The sequence below is a fragment of the Antennarius striatus genome, chromosome 7 (genome assembly GCF_040054535.1).
Source record: "Antennarius striatus isolate MH-2024 chromosome 7, ASM4005453v1, whole genome shotgun sequence".
NCBI classification, from domain to species: domain Eukaryota; kingdom Metazoa; phylum Chordata; class Actinopteri; order Lophiiformes; family Antennariidae; genus Antennarius; species Antennarius striatus.
The window spans coordinates 8,890,917-8,916,424 of record NC_090782.1 but is presented as its reverse complement, the minus strand read 5'-3'; the positions used below and the strand labels follow the sequence as shown (position 1 = coordinate 8,916,424).

The following is a 25,508-nucleotide window of genomic DNA, read 5'->3' as shown; positions in this document are numbered from 1 at the left end:
TCAACAAAAAGGTTTGAGGACCGAAATTACAGCTAAATTGTCGCATTTGAAAATGTAGCACAGCTGAGCACAATCACTTAAGATACAAAGTAGGCATTGAGTGGGGATTACTTTTTAAGATGAACCCGATTATGTACACAGGACAGCAAACTTTGAACTTCAAAACTGAGGGGATACTCTGCACTTTCAATTTTTGTCCTATAGGTGGGAGAAATGTAAGTCCTATGAGTAGTAACTAACAATTACCTTGAGTCACCCTGCAGTCTTTGCTGGTTGCTTAAAAGGACTCAGAACCAAATAATACCCAACATACTGTATATTTGCTAGCAAAACTGGTGAGACCAGTGATGTTTGGTCTAGAGACAGTGTCACTGAGGAAAAGACAGGAGACAGAGCTGGAGGTAGCAGAGATGAAGATGCTGAGGTTCTCTTTGGGAGTGACCAGGATGGATAGGATCAGGAATGAGTACATCAGAGGGACAGCACATGTTAGAGGTTTTGGAGATAAAGTCAGAGAGGCCAGACTGAGATGGTTTGGACATGTCCAGAGGAGAGATAGTGAATATATTGTAGAAGGATGCTGAGTTTTGAACTGGCAGGAGGCCTAGAGGAAGACCAAAGAGGAGGTTTATGGATGTAATGAGGGAAGACATGAAGGTAGTTGGTGTGAGAAGAGGATGCAGAAGACAGGAGGCAATTGATTCGCTTTGGTGACCCCTGCAGGGAAAAGACAAAAAAGAAGGAATGTAGTAAAATGTACTTTGTCCACTCGAGTATTAATGCCGCTTCAAAAAAGCAATGCATGTTAATTTTGTCCTATAAGAGTGCTGGTTGACGGATCTTTGTTGCATTTGGACAGAACATTCTCTCTAGTCTCTGTGGGATGTTCAGCTACCAGGCCACTAGCCGAGTCTTCAAGTTCAGAAAAGATCAACATTACCTCCGTTCAATGTAAAATAAACACCAAAACAGTCCAATCTCTCTGATGTGATTTTTATTTTAGTACATTTTATATGAAAATAGTGTTGCAGATGTATAGAATATTTTTGCTGTACAATAAACATACAGATGAATAATGAGTTTCCTAGCTAAACAATACGAGGTGAAGCTTGTAGCTGCAGAGGCACATTAGCACCCGTTAGCTGAACCTAGACAGAAGGAAGTAAAAATGAAATGTGCTGTATTTGGTTGTAGCGACACTAAACTGGGATGTAAAAAAGGAAAATGCACTTTGAACCACCACTTCTTGTCGTACTTCCATTTTAAACTTCGGGAATAAGCAACGCCTATTCATCCTGACATGATTAAAATCCATTAGCATTAAACCTTTTCCAGCCTCCACACACATCTGGAAATTCAAACTTCCAGTGGAGCTTGGTGCTTTGTGCTTTTCACACAGTGAAGTGTTTGATTGTTCCACACATCACGAGGAGGTTCAGAAGGTTTATCAAATAGTGGAAAGAGAAATATTGACAGGAGAAATAAGGGATTATTGTCTTCTTAAAACATTACAATTATGTACAAACAACTGCCACCATATTACAAACCGGAAATCTCCCAAATGAACTCATGTTACATTAAAAAAAAAGATCTTCCTCTCGTGGAGGAAATTTTAAACTCATCAGCACAAAAAAAATAAAACATAAAAGACAAACCTGTATTTACACACTGTGGAGGGGACAAACTTGTTTTTCATATTTAAAAACGGCATTCACTAATTTCCATAGACAATCCCCGGTCTTCTCCGTTTAGGAGGGTTGTACAGTTTGTTACATATTTAGCAAAGGTTTAGTAAGAAACACGTTCAGACACCATAACTTTCATTTACTTTGATTCGGACTCTGTTGTACCATAAAAACTGCAGCATTTCTATAGTTGCCTAAATTAAAATTTCATTTATTTCAGCTGCAGGATCAAGAGTGAACCTTATTGTAATTCGGTGCATAAAATCAGTTGATTGTAGAAAGACTGCAGCAGAGCTGTCTGGTGCCTGAGAGTTCAGTGATGCTACTCCGTGCCCATGGAAATCACACGCATGTGCACGCACACGCACACACATACAAAGGTTGAAGTGGAATTCTGCCAAAACTGACTTTTAGTTTTTTTAAGATAATTTCCCATAACTCAACACACTCCTAGACTCTTCCCTCAGTTGTTCAGGAGAACTCACAGGTATCTCTGTATCTGGATCCTGTACTCTCGTGGAACACATGCACTATAAAATACACGATCTGGTCAATGGGGTGAACAAGCCCTTCACCTTGACTTGCATAGCTTGCTAAGCCTTCTGTGGTTAAGGCTCTGAGGAAGACACCTTGCATGTAGTGACTTATGCCACGTTATTTGGTTAGCAGAGCGTCTGGTTAACAAACTGATGTTATATCCTGAGTTATTTTGCAGATTTAAATACCACAGTTTTATTTAGAGTGTATGTTCAGCTTGTGTGTGTTACCTTGACTTAGTTTTGATGAGATCTAGATTTATCAAACACTGTAGTTGCTCACAGTATTGCTGGTGTTCCACTCTTTGCTCACAAGTTTTTTTTACATGTACAGTATTACATTTGTATAACTTTTGGTCCGGTTGTGACTTGTTCTATCTACCATTATGACTGGAATGGAGGACGGATTGATACGAAGTTTTTGAAATGTGTAATTTCTTCGAACAGCACAGACCGCACCAATTAATCCCGCAAATTCAATATAGCACCAAGATGGTAGCTGTTAGCATAAATTACCATTAAATAATTATCTGCAAGCTTCTGCCGTTGGACCAGAAGCTTGAAGATACTTGAGTTATGTCAATCTATTAGAAGTTATGAGCACCCATCCCTAAATAAGAACAGTTTTTGTTTTATTCACTTCCAAAAGCAGGAAAATCAACCTAAAAGTCTTGTTTTGGTGGAATTCCTCCGAAACCTGCAGACAGTAATCATTGCTTTACTTCAATTCAGTGAACAACCTTTCAGACACTTCCTTTTAGAAACATTATTTCATAGCATCAACTGAACGGCTCGTCTCCTCATGATCATTGTCCTTTATATTAGGACTCATCAGCTCTGCTGTGACTCCACCTGATGATAGCTCCAAATTACTTGCATTTGCTGCTGGAATAAACTTGAAGGTGAGTGTAGGAACCTTCAACACTACACTTTCAAACAGACATTTCTGTCTTTGTTGCCATCAGGGGTTGGGATGAGTGACAGAATCCCCAAACTGTTAAGAAGTCATCATGGTGGTTTTATCCCTCTACATTTGCTTTTTGTATTCATAAAAAACATCTGTTTTGAAGTGTTATGTTGCCCTGTTGCACACTTGTTTTTGACTCCATCTTCAGCGGTTAAAGGTCCGGGAAGCGGCTAGGGTCTTCTTTATAGCCGTTGGGAACGCTGAAAATGGACTCATCAAACTCATCATAGCGAAACTCCTGAAACGTCACGGTGGCTGTGATTGTAGGAAAGACGGGGATGTCTGCAGGGAGATTTGAACAGTTATAAATTGTCTCTGGTCAAAGCATGCTCCAATGTCTGCTATAGATTTCTTTCCTGATCTTTAATGTTGAAGGAGAAAAATCTCTTTTGACACACAGGCATCATTCATTTAGCTGAGCCCACAGCTACTGATTTACACACTTTAAAACAGCTAAACAGGGTAAATCGGATTTGCTTACCAAGCTTAACAGGAAAGCCAGGGGGGAGCTTCATCTGAACAAACTCCCTGAGTTTATTAAAGTGCTTGAATGGGGCGATCACCTCCAAAACATTCAATAACCTGAAGGAGAACACAAGCATGTGACACCATCAACAGTGGAGAAGCAGCAGGAGTACTGATGTGGGACAGTGAGTAAGAAAGGAAGTCACTAAACACACTGTAGCTGCTCACAGGAAGCCCCACACCCCACAACTGCAGGTGTTAAAAGTAATAAAACATTTATCTAGTGTTGTTCTTAGGTAGTTGATATTTCCTGTTTACTTTAATGTCCTTAAATGAATGATAAAACAAAGAGCTCCTTTTCCTTGAACGGCTCATTACTCCAGAGATTACAGTAAATGAATCAATTTCTTAAAAGTTTTAAAGAACTTCAATAAAATAATGACTTTCAGTTCAGCCTGACAGTGATCAATCTGTCCGTGCTTTATAAACTAGTGCTATAATATCAGCCGGCATCTTAACGTTTATTATAAATGTTATTATTAGCAAGGTAACCCCCACCCCCAACCTAACAAAGCATCGGCTTTTTGTCAGCTGATAGAGAACGGAATGGAAACAAATTGAATGAGCAGTTTGCTCCAAAGAGGCAGAAGCAACACAAGTTTTCTTTTAATCAGTTAAATCAACCATTTTTACCCCTACAAGAGAGAGAGAAGCAACCCATGAAAACACAACCAGAGAGGGATGAGGAAATTAAATTCAAAAAATACAAGATGAAATGAAAATATTCCTGCCATTGCACTACCTATTGACTTCCTTTTCATCAGTACTGTCCGATTAACAGGACGAGGAGGACGAGCAGGAAGCAGAAGCTCATTGTCGGGATAAAAACTCACGATTCAATGCCCAGAGGGAAGTCTTGACTCATGGCTATCGTGGCTTTGAAGTTCTTCTTGCTCTCTTTGCAGACGAGCTCTCGTCCTAGATGAGGTGCTCTGAAAGGAGTGACAGCATGTTGGATGAATGTTGACAGCTTATTACAGTGCCATTATGTTCACTGTATTTGTCATTCACGACCTCTCTTCTGTGCACAAACCGAGTCTGACCCTCATGAGTCAGTTGGTCCAACCGGTTTTGCAGAGAATTCTGACATTCGCTTTGATGCGATATTTATTTTCACTTTTTTGAGAGGGAAACTAAAATATTGGTTCTTTCAAAAATCAACTTCATATCAATGAAGTGTCCATACTTCGCCTCAAAGGTCTGAAAGCATCTCTTAGAGCAGGGGTGTCAAAGTCAAACACATGAAAGGCCAAAAAAAAATGTACTACAAGCCGAGAGCTGGACTGATTCAATGTTTATTAAAACATATTGAAATGAACATAGCCTATTGAACCAAGAGCTAACACAGTTATTAAATAAATAAAGCAATATTTTGTTACGGCTCTGTCAGTAACTTCAAGGGGGAACATTTTTAACAGGCAAACAGCAAAAAAGTAGGCCAGATTTGGCCCGCGGGCCTTGACATACATGCTTTAGAGACACCTACTTTCCATTGTCAGCAGTGATGTATTCTTCCCAGGATATGGTGTTTGGTGAAGGTGGAGTTAGTGATTGCCTCCTCGCTGGCTGCAAAACAGAGAAAGAAAAACAAACAAACTGGTTATTGTCAGTTCCCAGACGAAACCACCGCAGAATTACACGCTTAGTTACACCACCGAAAAGTGAAACATGAAACTGATGGCAGATAAAACAAAGTATTTCAACAATCACGTCGTAATTTGTTTGAAGCTGACAAAAAATTTTGTCTTAATTTTCAGCAAACCGTAAAAAGGGCAGCAGACAACCATTAATACACCCGTTGAAAGAGATAGAAACACTTGTTTTCCACTCCAGTTCTAGTGACTCCAATGTATAATTCTGGCCGCTAGAGGGTACTACTGCGCCAATAATCCCCAAACTAACTGAACTACTACAGTATAATTTACTGTAATACAGCAAAAACGTTCTAAAGAGACAAAATACCTGAAATAGTCAAATATAAATTTGACTATTATAGTAAATAATGTCTTTACCTATACAACAGCAGCTTATGAAGTAAAAATACAACAACAGACCACATGAAAGAAAAACAGTCAATACTTAAAAATGAAGGCAGGAGTTGAAGGGAACAAAACAATTGCAGGGATATGGGCAGTATAATACTGCTGGATCATCAAAAATAAAAACACGACCAGTTTCACTGAACTTAATGTGGGAGAAGCTCCCAGTGAGAAAAGACTGTACTCTGTAATAAATTGCTCTTTACAGTAACTGATGCGGAAACCTTTGACTCCCTTAAAGTGCTGCCGAATAAGACTTTTCTGACCATTTCTACTAACCAATGATACGCAACCCATCAGCAGCGTAAGCAACATCACAAACAAAACTCTTGGCACGGGCTAAAGGCCTGTCCTCTCAGACTGGGTGTATCAGCTCTGTGTTGTTGTGATGATGACAGAGTACACAGAGGGCCTTCCGCTGGTATGTCGGTTCCGCCCCGCCATCATTCCATGGCACCAGGGGTTTTAGCTTTCATCCATGTGATCAATAGCATCGAGCCCTGTTTGAAATCCGTCCACACTTCCCCGCATGCACAGACTGACCCAGCTCTCCCTCGATGGGGTAAACACAGCTACGTCACAGCGGCTGCATATTTTCACGAATCGTGTTCCACTGGGGGCGAAAGGTGTAACTACTTCCAATAAAACCCAGCTTTTCACTTTGAAGATGAGTGGGCACCGGTTCAAATGAGTTTACATATCCTGATACACAACAGAGGAACAGAATAGGAACAAAGCCCACACACAACAAGGGGCTGACAGAAACACAACTGGGCAGTCAAAAGACATCCATCGAGCATTGAGCAGCTTTGTCTTCTCTGTGTGACTGGCTTTATGTTCCGTACCTAGACAAAGGCTTACTGAGCAAACTCTAGAACATACTGCAGTGAAGAGGTAATGGAGCCGTTCCTGTGAATACGTAGCAGCTTTCCTGTTTTCACCACTAAGTGGCAATGCTGGGACTCAGATGCTTATATTGTTTGCATGTCCAAAACAAAAGAAACATAAGAGAAGTGACTCGTCACACGGGAACTTTTCAAAAAAGCCATCTGGCAGGAAGTATATGAAGCCTCCGCAGGATTTATTCTTGTCAGGATGAAAAGGGTGCTTTTTTTTCTTCTTCTTTGCGTCAAGTCCCCAAGTTTCCGGAAAGACAGGAGAGCTTCAGGACTGGAATGGTGGTGATGCTGCAGTTATAAGTCAATGTAATATTTAAGGACTGAGCTTCGTTTCATCTTGTTCTTGTTCCAACAGAGAAGTTCACCAAGTGCCTTTGAATGTATATCTTTGCCGCGTACGCTTGGGCTCCATTAATTAGCCTTTATTTTTACGTGTAGTCTGAGAAAATATGTTTATTTGAAGAGAAAGGTCAAAGATACATGTTATCTGAGGGGTGCCAACTTAAATCGTACAGCTTGAGGTCTTGTTGACTCCTTCTGTAAATTAATTACACTAAAAATCTCTTTGCGAGAAAGTAAAAAGGTGGAGATAGGAGGGAGAGCTGCAATCAACACCAATCTATCTATGACATGTTTGCTATGTGATCCTCAGTGAGGCCCCAAGACCCCAAAAATACATCCTGGGAGAGGACGGTTGAAGCTGGAATCAGTTGTATTCAGTGTCAGGCTCACCTCAAAGTTCTGTTCTATGAGGTTTCCTCCTTTGCTCAAGCTCTCCATGATGGCTTTGTTCCTCAGGATGTCCTCCTCACTCAGATGCTCTCGTCTCTTCCTGGACTCCAGCACCAGGCCGTTCACAGAGTAGAAATCTGCCAGGAAATTTCCCACGCGCTCCTGGAGGGAGGACAAACAGATAGGAGTTCGCTTGTGGGTCACCAGTTTCTCTCATTTTCACACACCTTGACACTAAGGTTAGTCTTTCACCTCTCCGTGGCCCCTATCTACAAATGTTTGTTTTTTTACTTTGACCTTTTCACTTGTGGTTCATTCCTAGGTTTTCACACATAGTCTGCACCAATGAGAAGTAAGTACTGTTTACTTACAAGGTGGACAAAAAAAAGAGCCAGAATGGAGAAAAAAAAATCGATTTGTCCAAAAAATGGAAAGAAAATTAATGAAATGAAAAAACAAACATGTCGTGTTGTCAGTGATTTATCTACAACACCTTTAGTACAAACACAACGATCGATATCTGTCTCTGTGTTGTTTCCGAGTCATGTTTTCTTGTCAAATTGAGATTCAGCATATATCCAAAACTCTATAAAGTGTGTAAGATACCATATTATATCTAAAGTATATTCAGATATACACACGTGGACAAAATTGCCCAGTTTTCCTTCCAATCTCCTGAGACAATGCTCTCCTTTACACATGTTCAGTGTCGTAAAACTTTTGTACAGTTTCAAGTAATTTCAGTGACCAATCTGGGATTTCTTTCACTACCAGAGGGATACCAACAATTTAGTCCATGTGTGTATCCATGAGCTGAGCCTAGTCTACGTGTACTTTCCATTTCCTGTCTACCTCAAAAATTCATCAAAGTCCCAACTTCTTATCTGGATCCCCTACAACTTTTAACAAACAAACAACATTAAATCTGCTGCTGCAGCACTGACTGTCTTGTCTTCTCTGAACAGCCAACCCGTCTGGGTCCTGGAGAAGGTGATGGACTTGGTGGAGAGGGTGGCCGAGTAAACGTCACTGCTCATCAGAATGTCTACTTCCTCCTCTGTCTCCATCTCTGTCTCCTGCACATACAGGACAGGGTCAGGAAACCAGAATCTTCAACAGAAACATGGAAACAACAATGCTAACAATGACACCAAGATGTTCCAACATCTCATACACTATGGAAGTAGATCAGAGAAAAACGCAATTGTTCAGTTCATCTTATTATTTTCTAGTTGAGTACATGTTGAAAACTGAGTATCCATAGGTCAGTCAAAAAACAAGCACTTGTGTGATGATTTTTTTTTCCATCAAGATGAGAAGCAACCATCTGTTAGTACCACTTAAAATCTGTTCCCCGAATAGTCTGTTCACATGTAAGATGACTCAAAAACTGTGGGACAGATCATTTGTCTAGTTTCACCTCAAGGTCAAATTCTTCACTTGTGCTTAAGAAACAACAACAACTTATTTTTGGTCGCTGTGCCAAACGTGGGAACAGCAAAATAACTGAAATGTTCTTTTCAACCAAATATTCAGTAATATGGTGGAATTACTGTAGTTGGTTTATATATTTGTAAACTACTGTATTTTGATCACTTATGTATTGTTTTCAAGCAAAAATAAAAACTCAGATGTGATAGTTCGCTCTTTTTTTTATGATTGGTGACAGTTCACTCAATGTTTGAAAAATGGAAACAGTTGGTAGACAAAGGTGAAAGTGAAAATTTTCAATTTTAAAATTAATTTTCCACCTAAAACAATGTGGGTTTAGTCTCCTTAGTCTTTACTCAGCGGGCGTTTCACAGACCTCATGGTGTATTCGCTGGTAGACTTTCTGCTCATTGTCCAGTACAACAAAAGACTCAGAGGGGATGGCATTTCCATTGAAAACGAAACTGAGGTCGCCGCGCTGACACTTCATGTCGGTGAAGTCTATCAGAGTGGTGTCCAGTCTGCAAGTAGAGAGTTGGTTTTATGTGGGAACAGAGATAAGCAGGAGACAGCTAGAACGAAGAAATGAAAGCAGAAGATGACAGTGAAGGCTGAAAGTTTAGTTGTGAGCAAAAAGTGTTCAGACTGTAAGCAAGAAGAAAACTGATAGAGGGCACGTCTTCATGGTAATCATTGCCATGGTGACCAGCATCTCATTTCAAGAATCTTTTCTGTAACTGTCTGAGAGTGGGTAAACGTGAAATAAGGCTTGAGAACGACTGAACCGCTGACACATCTGTAAAGACCATACACAAGCTGTTAGGTACAATACATAGCTGTGACAGGCCGAACACACTGCAGCGATAGAATGTAAATCAACCTGCTGGGATAGTTTTTTTTCTTCTCTCTCTCTCTTTTCTAGCTGCAACTCTTGGATACCAAGAGAGCCTTTTGAATACCAAATGAGACAGCTAGGAGCAGTTTCACTGAATAATGATAAGCTCCACATCAAGGATCTATCACGCAGGAACAGCATACAGAGACAAACACACCAACATTCTTCAGATGGATCTATCATAACATATGACAGCCAGATGCAGGAGCAACTGTTTGATGCTAAACGGTTGTCCTAGTGGGTTTAACATGAGACCCAGTGCCACAACTGGGTATGGAGCCATGCCTTGGCATGTGTCTTTGCAGCGAGAGGCAGAGGCTACGCAGCTTTTAGTCCACAGGTCCTTGAGACGATGTGATATTGATTCTCGCTGTGCATTTGTCAGTGTGAATGCATCAGCACGCTTCAGAGTGAGACAATTTCTGCTGACACCCTCTGCAAGTGGGCTGAAGGCAGGATGTTCCACTGCACTGTAACTATTTCTCTGAAGCTTCAATTGAACCTCAAACAGAAGTGAACAATATGCACACAGAAGCACAACTGTTCTGCTTCCCCATCAGGCAATGATTTCATGCTCTAGTTACCTGAAAGAGGTTGACAGGAGACGATGGAAGGTATTGATAGGGGAGAAAAAGACAAGAAGTCATGCTCAGAAAGGGATGACAGACAAATGAATGAGCTTTAAAAGTTTTTTTTTGTGATGCTCTGCAAATTAGTATGACAATGTACAATGTATGTTATTAGTTCCACATTTCACACAACATATTTGATTGAAATGTATTCCATTTGTTTACGGGACCCACCTGATGTTGAGGCCCTGCTTGTAGATCTTACAGGCATCTGAAGGCAGGATTCTGGATAGCAAAGGCACTGCAACATGAAGAGATACAGCAACAACATGTGAAGTCATGTCTAAATTTAGAAAGGCTCGCTCAATGATGAAGACTAAAACCTTCTTAAATAACATATAGCATTGTAAAGTAGAGGACTGCATAATGCGTAGTTCAGAAGCTAAATATTTAATAACTCAGTCCTCACACGGTTAAGTAACTCAATGCAAGAGACTTTCTTCCCTGTTTCTTTGCACAAAATACCAGAACCAGAATTGTTTTACAGTAATCAACAATGGTTGAGAGGAAGACTACATTTAAAAAAAATTAAGAACTGAAGAAGCTCCTTGAATTCAAAGCACATTCAGACCAAATAAGTCTGAAGGGCACAGATTTTGAAATCCCTCAAATAGTCTCAGATTTATGAGACTGTTTGAAGCATAAAATACTATGATTTCACGTGATAATCTTACCCTCCCTGGCAGCCAAAGGGTTAATAACACAGCGAGAACACAGAAGGTACTTCTCGCTCACACCCTGGAGCCAGACTAAGTATAGCATATTCAGGTAGAGCGCATTTCGTCTGTATTCTACAGCAGCTTACAGGGTGGAATAATGTGTAAAATTAGAAACAAAATCAGAATCCGTGACATCACATAGGGAGGGACACTAACATGGCAGAATGGAGTTGGTTCATGTCCAGCATAAGGAGCCATTTTCAATCTGTACATAAACTTTCAATGATCAGTCCCACACACTGAGACAGACCATTTTATTTTCCTGTTCGCTTGCTGAGGACACATGGGTAGAGTGTAAGCTGCAAAATGATGGGAGTTCTTTCACTCTAACATACTACCACTAGACAGTAAAGGATGGTAGTTGACTCACCCCAACTTTGGAAGTCCCAGTGAAGCTCCAAATAAAAGTCTCCAAGCTGCAGATTAAAATAAATAAAAAAAGTCGCAATTACTAATACTAAACAATCCAGCCTTGTTTCTGCATTTAAACCTGGTAATTAAATCATTTCTGCTTGTCCTCATTGGGCCTGAATCTCTGCCTTCCAGAGTAGAACATGAATGAGTTACATAGTGGTGGCAAATCAGTTCAGGCTCAACAAATCCATTCTTTGATGAGTTTTTGAGATGTTGAGTTAGGGGAATCTCTACAGACACAAAAATGTTAACTATTAGCTTCATGCAATAAATTCAGTGGGAACTTTTTCCATGTGTTTTTCCAACACACAAACTTTTTCCTTCGTTTGCACTACTTTTCTCTGGTGCTTTACGGTATCAGCCTTATTAACAGCAGAGCGGTGGAGCACGGCACACACCATCACATACACTTATTTCTGACTGCATGCTATTGATTTCACACCTGTATTCCTTTCAAGATCCACACAGTTCTGTTCAATAATGCATTTCACAGCAGAGAATAAAAATGCACATGCACCTAAGGTCTGAACCTGAGCCCATCAGATGATGGGTTCACTTTCTGATGACAGTGCATGTACACCCTGTATCAATATGCTATTTTTCTTTCCGGACAATGTTTCAGTACTTTATTAAAGTATTTTTATTACATTTTCACCAGGTGTAACTGTTGCCTGTGTTGCTCTAAAAAGCATTTAATAATTCTTTGTTTGACTGAATGGTGTATGTGTAAGAGACATCACGTGAAACAGCTAGAACAAACCTTGAAGCGAAGTTGTATTTCTCAGCATATTCTGCTCCACTTAGATATTTAAAGTATGTTTAAATAAATATAATGTCACACCAAGCAGCCACGAGCACACAACCAGACATCATCTAGTCTTAGACACGGTGTCTCAAATGTGTGTGTGTCCATCCTGGTGTTGTTTTGGTGACAAAGTCAGCTGACGTCTAAACTTTGAGAGTGTGGGTTTTGCATGTCTAAAACTGTGTTTACGTGCCTTGCTTCACACGATGAAGAGGAATGAAGGGAAACAAGTATAAGGGGGCGGGGTAGTAGGGGTTTGGTTAGAGCTCAGCGAGGAAACAGAAAGTGGGGCAGTTTGAGGATAGGGGCCAGGGAAACAGGGATCGGGGGAGGTGTTTTTGTTGAAATCTTTCTCTTGTTGCAGTGTGTTGAATCTGAACAGGAGTCTGTTGGCCTGAGACTAGAATGACAAAGCTGAAAAGCTTATGTTTCAGCTCGCTTTACTGCCAACAGATGTTGTGATCACCAAGGAACCCATGAGTAGTGAGGGAGCTTACGTGGCTAAACACTTACTTCTTTTAGAGCTTTTAATAACTTGGGTCTCTTGTCCTCTACACTCTCCCTGGACTGTTGCTTCAGTTTCCTCAGCAGCGCTGTGACTGAAATACACAGAAAGAGAGCAAGAAAGAGATGAATGAGTGAGGCCAAAAACATCAATAGCATCACATGCTCTGCGCATAAATATGGCTGAATCCAACCAGTCACATTCAGATTTATTCACTGTACCTAAAATTTCTTTATTTTGGCAAATCTTTGTTTGGCATTAAAGCCAGATTAATCTAAATGACTGATTGATATGGGATAATAGAACAGCACAGCGTTGTTACCTCAAAGCAAGAAGGTCTTTGGTTTCATTCCACCTGCGGCCTTTCTTTGCACTGTTTACATGATCTCCTAGTGTCTGCACGGGTTCTCCCTAGGTTCTCCGGACTCCTCCCACTAGCAGCTTAGTTGATTTGGTCACTCGAAAATTATCTCTATGTGTGAGCGTGAGTGAATCTGTCTGTCTTTCTGTTTAACCCAGCAATGAACTGGCAACTTGTTCCCTGCCTCTTGCCCATAGTCAGCTGGGATAGGCTCAAGCATTGATGTCATGGTTATTTATTGCAATACAGTGAATTGTTGTTAAGTTGAGTAGAAATGATTTCCTGTACCTGCCCGTGTTCTGTTGTACCGGAAATTACAGGTGTAAACATTGAAGATGACATGTGACACAACAGTCCACTGCAGTGACTGTTGTGTCTAAAAAAAATGTGGTCTGTAGGTCAGGTAGTCAGTAATCCAGTAGGTGGTAGATGTCGGCCACCATCACACATCAGTTTCATACCCAGCCAATTGGTGTTCTGTGGAATGGAGATGTCCTCACAGTGCAGCCCCTTCCATCCAGGTGAAAGAGATACCACTGCAGGAGGTAGGTGAGTGTGTCGTCTACACCCGGATGAGCTAGGTAGGCAAACTGCAGACGATTCAGTGACGTTTTCACTTGTGGATTGAGGCATGTCAGCACCAGCCTCTCCACTGCCTTTATCACATGAGTTGTGAGTGAGACAGGTTGGTAAGTCTTTAAGGACAGATGGTAACTTCCTCTTCGGCATAAAAGCCATGCAGGATGAGTGCCAGCATCTTCCCAAGGCTCAAGGTCAGGTTGAGGAAGTGTTCCAGGATCACAGACAGTTGGCTGACATAAGTCCATAAGACTGGGTCTTATTCCATTAGGGCCAGCATCCACACGATGCCGGAACTTTTTGAAAACTTTTTGTTGCGTTTACGCCTTCTGTCCACACGACAATGCAGATATCCGGAACGAAAATGCAACTTTTTGAAAATGCTGACCTAGGTGGATTTTTTTTAAAATGCTGGGTCTGCGTTGTCGTGTGGACGGTGTATGTGCAACTTTTTAAAAAAGCTGACGTCTTGCCTGCGACAAAAACCTCTGTGACGTCATATTTATGGGCCCGTGTGTTGTGACAACAAAACACGGAGGATTCCTATTGGATAAAATTTGACTCAATACTGCCACCACATGGTTTGGCATGCTTATAGCAGTCTTCGAAAACGCACTGGTGCGTTTACATGTGGATGGAGATTTTTTTGAAAACGCTGTTGTGTGGACGCGAATCGTTTTCGATGCGTTTTTAAAAAGTTGCGTTTTCAAAAAAATCCATCATTGTGTGGATGGGGCCTTACACTGCAGTCCCTCCAGCTGTTTCTCCACTTTGCCAGCAGTCAAAAGGGGGAGGGTGCTAGTTGTGGGGGAGGCAGAACGTGGGTAGATTGAGAATCACCATTTGGACTATGGGCTGGGGGGGGGTGAACGCTTTGGCAGTAGGTAATGGTGGTGAGTGGTATGGGGATAGGTAAGGGCATTGGCTTGAGCACTAAACCTGTTAAAGACACAGTTTAGCTAACTGGTTCTCTTGAGACTGCCTGCTGGTTGGCTGTCTCTCAACTTAAGACCTGTGATTTGTTTCATGACAGTACACAAGTCCCTCACCTTGTTCTGCTGGAACGCGGCCTCCAGCTTCCTGTTCTAGGCATCTGTGACTTAAAATAGAAAGACTGCTTTTGCGGTATAGTGTACCTTTCTCACTTTTAAAGAACTACTCTCTTCTATAAAGAGCCTCTGAGGTGAGACCTCTGAGTAACACTTTTTTAAATGTAAAAAAAAGTAACAGATTTGACATGTAACGCGGCTGTATTATCAATCACCCAGTAAAAAACTTGCTGACAAGTTATGATGTAATTTTGGCTATGCTGCATATGTATTGGTTAACATGATATCCACTCTGATCCAGAACATCCTGTCCCATAATACACTTTGTGTCTGAAGAAGACATAGCAGTTAACTGTAGAATCCAGTTTGCACTCAGCCTAACAACGTTGTTGGTCTCTTAACAGATTTGGCTCTTAGCACCCAGAGTCTGGTCTGGCTTTACACCCAACGTAGGACTCCTGAGGTAGATACTGAATAATGCTTAACATGAACCATTCTGCATCTCTATTTACCTGAAGACTCCTGGGTATCTGTATTTACTGTCTTCAAACTAATCCCTGCCAGTCTCTGAGGCAGCATTTGGGTTCACTTCACTACTAACGCTGTTCACCCAGTTCCAGGCCTGGTGTAAATTCTGGCATAGCTACCTCTGAAGTCTTGCTCGCAACAGGTACAGTTGTTGGGTTCTCCGGTGATATGCTTGCCCCCTACTTGTCTGGGGTACGAATTAGGCTGCGGCCCACTTCAAACATAAAGCATCTTTAATAGAAATGCACAAGGAAGTGACTGATTCCTCATCCCTGCAAGTCACCACCACTGCCTTAGGCACACAGTCACCATGCAAATCATGTCTACAATGAGGCATGCCGAAGATCATATTTCATTTAACATTAGGTAAGATATGCTATTTCCTGGGGCTGCATAGGACATATCCGGGGGGGAAAACACTGATGATCTCTATGTGTAGCCTACAGCAATCAAAAGTCTCCAGGAAGTTCAAAGGGAATGATCTGGCACATACGAAGCTGTCTGCTAATGAGATGTGCATTTAAGCTCCTTAATGACCTGAGCAAGCCACATACTCACATGGGATTAACAACCATGTCGAGTCAGATTATCTGCTATCCAGCCCTTTACTTCACTGGCTGCAAGAGGGTTATTTTTGTAAAGGAACAGGCAAAACAATAAAACATAGGTCCCACACCCAATGACGTCCATTACATGAGTAGCAGCATCAGTTGCTCCATGACAATTCAAATGCTTAACTGAAGCAAGAAGGGGATTAAATGGAAACAAGCTGTCCCTTAACAAACCAAAGCAGTACTAGAGAAAGTAAAACGGGTTTGGTTTTAAGACAAAGGTAAATAATTACTCTTTTACATACAGTATATTCCACTCATAGACAGGCCAGAACACACACACACACACACACACACACACACACACACACACACACACACACACACACACACACACACACACACACACACACACACACACACACACACACACACACACACACACACACACACACACACACACACACACACCCCACGGGGCCTGTAAGCATGCAAATTGGTGACATGGAGGTGGTCACTGTGAGCAGCTTGTGGGGTTCAGTGCCTTCCTCAAGGAAACATGCTCAAGCGGCACCAGTTCAAACTCAATACTTTTGGTCCACGCTGGTCTTGCACCGGCGACCCTCCAGACCCCTAGCCATGACCTAGTCTTGACTTTGCAACTGCCGCCTCAAATACATATGCCTACTGACACAAACACTAATACTGACTGAGAGCTTTTTTCTGCCCTTACTGCTGAATAATAGGGGACAAACTTTGGATGATCGTCGTCGTCTCTCAGCTGGACGAGGAGAACACTACAGTCTTATATATCTACCAAATCAGCCAACACAGGCCAGTGTATTTTGTACTTTAAAAGTGTACTTTGAAATTAAGTGACATCTCTTTGCATTAATTGCAAAGTCAGGAAAACTTTGCCTTGACATCATTAAAATTAGCCTTCAGGTCTAACTGGACAGATGTTGCTCCAAAAACCAGAGAACAATCAATATTGACAAAGCTCAAAAATGGAGCAAATGTGTGACAGAGCAGCCGATCTGAAACTACTGTACTTTCAGACATTACTGAGCCGCTGTCAGTTTATTTCATGACATATAAAAAGAACTACACATAAAATAACAACAATAACAATAATAAAATAACAGGTAATAAAATAGTATGGTAAAGTTTGATGTTCTCAGGATGTCTCATATTTCTTAAAATGAAAATAAGTAAAAAGGAAATGGAAGAGAAACCCTAATCCCATCATCTGAACACCAAGGTGAATGCGTCAAACTTTCAACAAGCTCCTGAAGCTGTACAGTTATGGGATTCGAAAGGAACTGTACAGAAATAGCTCTACTGAACAAAACACATGACAGAATCTATTTCTGAGCTACAATTTTCATCATTGTTCAAACAGAATTCATGTGACAAGTCCATCAAAGCCAGAAGGACTGTGAGCTAACAGGAATGGAAATTAATCACAAACATCATCTAAAAATAATATTTAAAGTGTTTGAGTTGGCCATTTTTCACTGGTGGAAAACATTTGTTGAGAACAGACAGGTTCATGTGATAATACGGAGCCAGCCTTTAGCAGACTATAACATTTATGCAACTGTAAATTAAAACAAACAGAACTTGGAGCCAATTGTCTGTTTCTGCCCCAGACTGCTGTTAGACACACTGACGCACTTCTTTGTGACTAACTGCTGGACAGGTTAGACAGGGCTACAGCTGAGTCAGCGTTTATTGAATTGCAATGGGTAAACAGTCAGTTTCCTTCATTAGCATTGTCTTTTCAAGCTTTTGTGTCAGCCTAGAAAATATGTACGTTGGAAAGCCAGGTGTGTAAGAAAAAGTTGTGTCAGAGGCTGTATCCTGCACTTACATTAAAAACTACATTAAAAAAATGTACTGTCAAACAACAACAGCTACAGTTTTTATATTAAAAGGAGCGGCAGTCTCCTCTTTTGCTACTGACCTAATCCACCCATCTGCCAGCAGGACAAGCCAATGGCTTTCCCCTGAACATAATGTTAGTTACTGATTTCCAGAACATATTTTAACAATAATTGCACACTGAGTATAAAACTGGCTAGACCTTATGTATGGGAGCAAAGGCATGTAGTTCCTTACACATAACACAACATGACACGGTGGTTTGCACAAGCTTGACTTGCGAAGGACCCTTCAACAGTTTAAAGTTCAATAGATGCTTTAGTCAATGAAGACTACCAGTACCGTAAGCAGTATTCAGGATACAATGAATAAAAAACAAAAAACATTTGAAGCTGCTTCCTTGTATCTTGCTCAGTGTTTGTGCCAAATAGATAGTTTCAATTTTTCATTCTGATAGACTGACACTTGCCATTGTTTGTGTCTGTACTGTTTCGTCTTTTCTTGATTTCTGTTTACATGCCATCTTAAAGCAACATTCCATCCCCACCTACCTTTATGTAAAATTCTTCCAAGTGCTAATGCAGACCCACACAGAACAAAACTCGCCGTCCTCTGTTGTCATGACCAGCGTATTGAGAGCTTTAAATAGATAATGGGCACTAGATAATGTGACTCTATTGTGTGACAAAAGTCTGTGAAACATCAAAATAACAGCATAACTGAGGTCCATAGCACATTTAAGAAAAAGTTCATGGTTATTTGCAAGAGTTTTAACACTCAGTTTTGTATTTGGATATTTGCACAACCAAAATTAATAAGCACCTTTAGCTACACAGTATGCAAATCGCAGAGTGTATGGGCAGTCTGTGTTTGTGTAAGTTCTCAATCATCCAGGTCAAGGTAATTGAGGAAGAGCAAAAAACCCCAAAAAGAATCAATGGGACTCGTATTAGGTTGAGTGAAGATGTTTTCACTTCTCATCCCAGAAGCTTCTTGGGTTTTGATTGACTGGTAGAGTCCAGAAACTTATACTACTGTTGAAGTAGAAAAACAAACAACTGAAACAATCAACACAGTAAGTTTTGACTTGTTATGGTGAGCTGCACTCAGGTATGGTGGTGATGGAACTACTCTATCAAAAACCATTGGTTGAGAGAGTAGTTAAAGAAGAAGTTAAAGAAGACAGTTTTTTGTCAAACTGAAAACCTACTGAATCCTTTTGGATGAGAAGTGAAACATCTTCAACCAACCTTAAGCACGACCAGTTGTACCCTTTTTTAGTGGTTTTGATTGAGGCTTCCCTACCTGTCTCAGTCGCCAGCACCTCATCGCTACCATGTAAATGAAAACTTTATGAAGCTAATTTAGAGGCAAAACAACTAAATTTTACTTGACCGAATTGTTATAAAATGAAATTGAAAGAATGAATGAATGAACACCTGCAGATTGCTAACACTAGTAGCAGTTACACGCAGTCATACTTACTCATTTGCCGGTCTCCATAGCTAATAGCCTCAGCAAGGGGACTCCATCCCTGAGCATTCTTCACCTTGACTGGTGCATTGTGGGCCAGCAACAGGTGGGCACACTCTTCAAGATAAACAGGAAGACAGGGAGAGTGAGGATGGTAATGTAATCAAATTACAACTTTATTCAACTGGTAATTACAGAAAGAAAGAAAAAAGCAAGAACACAAACATGACTGTTGAGGAAATAGAGACAGACTTGCATAAATGTGGACATGACTCAGGAAAGCTTGCTTACTTTGTTACAGGAAAAATACTTCCTGAAACAAAGTTATCATTCTGAATATATGACAGATTGTGCAAGATTGGGAAGATGGCATCCAAGGAAACATATGAGCTCTGGAGTTTCACAAGACCTTACTTAAGAGTTTATTAGGCAACAAAACAAGACAGGATTCTCAGAAAAAAATGTTTAAACTGTTTTGACCTCTGACTATATTCCAAAAACAATAACAACAAGGCAGTCAGAGACTGCAACAACCCGCAATGTACCCTGACCTACTTCCAGGGTAGGTCAGGGTACCAAATTGGTTTTCTCAAGGTCAAAGTCATCTCATTTTCATTTCTAAAAAATATAGAAGAATCAAATGTGAAACTCCTTCTCATAAAGATATAATCCATAACCAACTAAAAAGATGCAGCAGGGTTAGAGCCAGCGGTGCCAGCCCTGAAGCATTATTCTTATTTTTTTAAAAAAGCTTAAAAGGGCACTTGGTAAAAAGTGTATCGCCAACATGGCCCTACTGTCAAATATTAAACCCTAATCCAATTAATAATCAATTTTGATGAAATTCCTTTCAGGTGGATAAATTGCCCTTGCAAATAACACATGTTTCATTTATTTGGTACAGTAAAATAAAGTAAATTAAAATAAATACAGCTGCGTTAGCACTAGAATGGGCAGATGTAACTGCAGTGTGCCTCACACCGAGTCTTGCATAAGGAGAAAAACACAACACCAATCAGCACCTGGACTCTGGATGGAACAGCTGATAGTGGAGGATGATGTTGAGAAAGCACATGAAGCAGAGTGCTGGAGTGCTTGCATTCTGATGTAAGCCTCCCATCCCCAATGGGGTCTGACCTATATATCCAAATCCAATGATTGTGTAATAATAATGACACCATTTAGAGGCTATACATTACATAACCGTGGAAAAAAAATAACCCAGCCATGTGATATCAACAATAAATCTGCTAGCTTCTGGACTAACTTCAGGTACATTGAGCGAACTTAATGTCTGTGATGAATGACCAATACTGACAAATGTAGTTAATCACTTCAATCACCTTCACATATGGCTTTCAGTGTTGTCTGATGACTGCCAAAATATATCAAAATAACTTGAAGAGCCTGTCACTAACCTATTCTTGAACATGTCACTTAATTTGCTTGACGCTTTGTCCAACTGACACAAAGAATACAACTAGACCAGAGGCCTGTTTTCATGGCTTAATTTTGCAGAAGTGGTGTCAAGAGTGGAGAATACCAGTAATTTAAGTCTGAAGTGGCATCAAGGTATCTTACTTTAGGTCGTAGTTTTTGTCTGTTTTGTAGGATGTCGTCTATCTAGTCATCTATCTAACCTGCCTACAGCAGAGGATAATTGTGACATAATCCAATATTCTTCTTTTTAGTTGGTCTTTTTTCCTCATAGGAAAATATGAATTACTATAATCCTACAACTACAGGTCAATTTGAATTTAAAAGGGGTCATCTGGGGTGCCATCTGACTCCAACTTAATCCCCAATGCAGCAAAAAAGCGATGACACAAAGAAGTCTCCGAGTGGATTTGTGACTTGACTGCATGCATGCACAGCAGCTGCACAGGTCCTGCTCAGGTCACAAATCTAACAGTGGAATGAGATTGGCAGGGTGGGATGGAGAAAAGTGGTACTCTAATGCTTCAGTATGTGCACTGGCTACAAATGAGACACTTGTTAAGAGGCTCTATGGGTTGTTAAAACCACAACAATTACCACACACAGATTTATCCAAATTCTGTCTGAGTGCATCTATACAATGTTTCACTCACTCCATCACCACTGTTCACCAAATCAAACACTTTGACCCTTTTCCGACATGAGCACAAGAACATCCTGAATCCCCAGTGCAAACAACAATGAAACCTGGATATTCTGAGATCCAATGGTCCAGGCAACTTTCTTTTAACAGCTAGTTTACATGAATGGGCTTTGGGCCACATTTACAAAACTGACGTACTGTTGCAAACAAGACACCACAACAAATACATAATTTACATGCAGTCGGCTCTCTGTTGGTTTCATGGTCATGCAAATTACATGTTTAGACTCTATCCTGCCAAGGTAGGCAGCAGATGTTTGTGAACTCTTTTATTTGATTTTCATTGTTGAACTAGCAAGCACAATGTCCCAGGACACTGACAGAATATGCCAAAAATCAATATTAATCATGACGATACACCATGAGTCTACACTGCAAACACGGGGAGAGAGAAAATTTAAAAAGATTTTCCCCTTCCCAAAAAAAATTTCAGAAATCGCAAAATGCTTCCCTTCAGCACTTCATTGAAAAAATATCAAATTGATTTTTTACCATGAAATAAATATATGGTGCACAGATGGAGCTAATGGGTAGTGTTTATCAACATTGTATAGCTTTATTTGAAAAATATATATAATATAGAATAATGTAATTGATTAACAACTGATCGACAACATGTTTGTGGTTGCAATGCGGATAATCATAACACCATGAAAGCTTTAGGAAATACAGAGGGAAAAATAAACAGCATAGAGCAATGTATGCTCTACATTGCACACACGCACGCACGCACACACGCACGCACGCACACACACACACACACACACACACTATACCTATACCATAAATTATACAAACTTATTTGGTCTTTCTTGTTCTCTGAGATATTCTACACCCACATCTAAAGGACCAAAGACAAGCATCACTTACTAGCCTGGAAAATAATGAATAAATATTTGGTCATACACAAAGCCTTTCCTCTCCATCCTCACAGACCAGCCACACCCAAACTATGATCTCATGCCTGTCTGGCCTGAGGATCCCTGGAGGACATGCAAGGAGCTCAGACAAGATGTATGCAACCTTGTTAACACAATCAACCCCACAGCATCAATCATAGCATCTCATTTGCCCCAACAATTCCACACCCTAATATCTAAACTACCAATAGGGAGTGGCAGGGCCTTCAAAACAGTGACAGGAAATTGAATTTTTCAAACTTAATTGAAACCAAATTTTAAAAGACAGTCATAAAACCAACTGTAGAATATATACTTCCAGTTGATGATATTTTTCAATAGCCTTATTCTGAAGTCTCATGGACTCACAATGTATTTTAATATTTACACACATGCTTTCTGTTGAGACATGACATTCCGCTAACAGCCTCATGTAAATATATGCATGAAGCCTGGATTCTTGACATATTTATGGTAAGCTGTATTCCCACACTGCTTTTACTTACTGATTCTAAATAAAATGGAAACATAATAATAAATTAATCAAAAGCACAATAGACACCCAGAGAAAACTAAAAATAGCACTTAAAAATGGGGGAAAAAAAGGAATATGGAACATGAAAATGTCATTACTTAGCAATATTTCACTATGGGCAATTTAGATTCAACCAGCAATAAATATCACCGAAAAAATTTTAAGAATTACTTTTAGATTCTATTTCTAGCAGTATCAGCATTATTTAATCCCCACGGATTGTTCAAACATTCCCTTTGTCTATTAAATGAATGAGGAGACATGCCTGCAAGCGAGGGAGATTATTTTCACTGTTTTCTTGCCCAGTCCTGCTTTCTACCATGTAAAAATGCACAGTCAGCCTCTTTATTCATGGAATAGCACCGTCCTGTCTGAGACTTGTATTCACAAATACAGTAAGTGCAAAACTGCAGAAAGAGTAAGCAGAAAAACATACATATAAATGGGAAAAACACACATATGTCTCTTAATATGACTCACCTTTGTGCCCCATCATGACAGCAAGATGCAGCGGTGTGTTTCCTATAGGACAAATAAAAAACAATCTGTCAATGGCCTTTACTAAGCACAGTAAGAGATGTGAGTGTCGCAAGCTTTGAGCGCAAGGCCTGTCACACTCAAACTGGGAAGCAGAATACATTAAATCCTAAATGATACAGGCAGTGCATGACACTGTGTGTTCATATATTATGACAAGAAATATTATAGTCTAGTGACCTACTGGACCCCACCTTGTCAACACACATAAGCACTGACTGGTAAAACTGCATTTGGGTCAGTTGTGCAGAAATGTGCCTCATAAGCATTGAAAAATCCCTCAAGAGGAAGGCAAACTGTCCACTCAGTTCCTTCAGGCTTCCCATTCAGGGAAAAGAAAGGTGCACACACATCCAGAGTAAAGTGGGCCCACCTTGTCCTCTGGACAGAGATGAATTACAAGCTGGATGTTGCAATAATCGATGCAGGAAGGGTAATGGCGTACTTTGAGTCATCTTTTAATCTTTCACTTGATTATATTATGAAGAGAATCAAGCAAAAACAGCCAAAAATAAATAGTTCCACGCAGCTACTAACATAGCAATCTAACTACATTAGATACATGTAGTTAATCGTGGGCCAAATGAATTTTATTTGCCTTCTTCAGCTAAACTGAAGCTAAACTACTATTTTAGTAAACACACACATATTGACAACCTTTAGCAAGAGACGCAAGAAAACAACCTTTGTAAAATACAGACTCAAGTTCTTAAAAGTAGCTCGTCAGGCATCCTGTTCCATTCCACCATTTCAGAGGCTCTACTTAAAGTCAAACCACGTCTAAGCACCAACAACCACCTCAAACACTTTTACCCATCGCTACACGACAGTAGGAGCAAATAAAACTGTCTTTTGCTGTTTTTTAGAAATGATGGCCTCATCTAGGAAGGTTGTGCTCCGGCATCAGCGTCCTACAGGTTTGGTAGTGAAGGGTAGGCAGGAGAGACATTGGTTTAGCCTGGTCAAATTACATTAAGTGTGGTGTATTGTAGGCTGAACCTATTGTTCTCTCTCTGCAACTCCATTCTATACAGGCATTGAGTCCACTGTTACTGCATTTGCTGCTGAACAACAATGACCCCCAAAACTTTACACATTCATAACCTTTTCAATAGCAGGGACTGTAAAGGCACAGTAGTCTCACATTTAACAGGGTGTGTAAAAAGGCTCCTGCCCACAGTCCCCATTCAGCGGTTTCAACCTTTGCCCCACCTACAGTAGTACCTGATTCCACACTAAAAGCCACCACTTCACCCTCGCCTACTTCCAGTGCAGCGGGACACTGGTGGCCTGTAGGCTGATTTAAAAAAGAGCTGTGCTGGACTTTAGAACTGATGATGATGGATTTTTGAGCTTTTGCCCTCAGGACTAGGAGATAGCAGCTGTTAAACTTACCATGGATGTCTTTCTGGGCGATGTTTTGCGTCCGTATGAGCGATGACAGGCGTCTGACATCCCCTTGAAACACACATTCATGCATCGGAAAGTCCTGTCCCGTTCGGATAATGGGATTTTTGTTATTGTCATCAATGACATCCGACGTTGACAGCGTGTTGGTGTTAGCATTGATGTGAGACTGCTGGTTCTGCTGCTGTGTGGATGGAGACTTGATTAACTTATGATTGCTAAAAATTTTACTCGCTCTGCTCTTGTTCGTCTTAAGGACGGTAAAAGTCCCGGTTGCCGCCTCTTCGTCCGGTTCGAGTAAATCCTCGTCCTTGCTTGGCCTTTGATTCTTGCGCAAGGAGCGGATCTTCTCTCCGGTCATTTTCTGAGCAGTTGCCGCTCACGGAGCAGAGGGTGTCGTCGCTGACGATGACCCCCTGGACAAACTGATGAGATTCACCAGTTTTGTAGTCTTCACTCAAACAATATCAACAGCGGAACATTAAATCACTTATTCCTCCATGCGACCTGTATAAATGACCGTTTGTTTGAAAATTAAGAAGAAAAAGCTTCTGGTCGTGGATCGACTCCCCTTATCGTCCCAAACTCGTTTTAGCTGGACTACATTAGCCGCTGCTGTTGACTACCACGGAAGATTCGGCGACTGTCTTCCGCCCGGAAGTATCGCGAGAGTTTGGAAAGGTTATTACCGGTCAGGTGTGTTACATCCGGTACGCAGTACTGCACAAGGTACTGGAAATAAGAAGTATAGTAGTCTTGTTTACGCAAGTACTGTACTGCAATA

The 25,508-nt window shown here is 40.7% G+C and overlaps 1 protein-coding gene across 1 annotated transcript; it reads right to left on the bottom strand.

Moving 5' to 3' along the window:
• Positions 1 to 977: 977 nt before the first annotated feature.
• LOC137599297 (ankyrin repeat domain-containing protein 13C) lies at positions 978 to 25,508 on the bottom strand. The gene is made up of 13 exons (XM_068320150.1): positions 24,713 to 25,508; positions 23,261 to 23,302; positions 19,219 to 19,323; positions 12,790 to 12,875; positions 11,428 to 11,473; positions 10,513 to 10,579; positions 9,191 to 9,335; positions 8,328 to 8,459; positions 7,384 to 7,545; positions 5,200 to 5,279; positions 4,547 to 4,645; positions 3,670 to 3,770; positions 978 to 3,470 (listed from the first exon to the last, which is right to left on the bottom strand). Exons 1-13 carry the CDS (start codon positions 25,083 to 25,085, stop codon positions 3,340 to 3,342), a joined length of 1,569 nt encoding a protein of 522 aa, XP_068176251.1. The 5' UTR covers positions 25,086 to 25,508; the 3' UTR covers positions 978 to 3,339.

Coding starts and splice junctions, on each gene's coding strand:
- LOC137599297 (XM_068320150.1), bottom strand. CDS start 25,085: ATGACCGGAGAGAAGATCCGCTCCTTGCGCAAGAATCAAAGGCCAAGC. Junction 3,771..4,546: donor TTCCCTCTGGGCATTGAATC/GTGAGTTTTTAT, acceptor GTTCTCCTTCAG/GTTATTGAATGTTTTGGAGG. Junction 3,471..3,669: donor TGGCTTTCCTGTTAAGCTTG/GTAAGCAAATCC, acceptor ATCTCCCTGCAG/ACATCCCCGTCTTTCCTACA.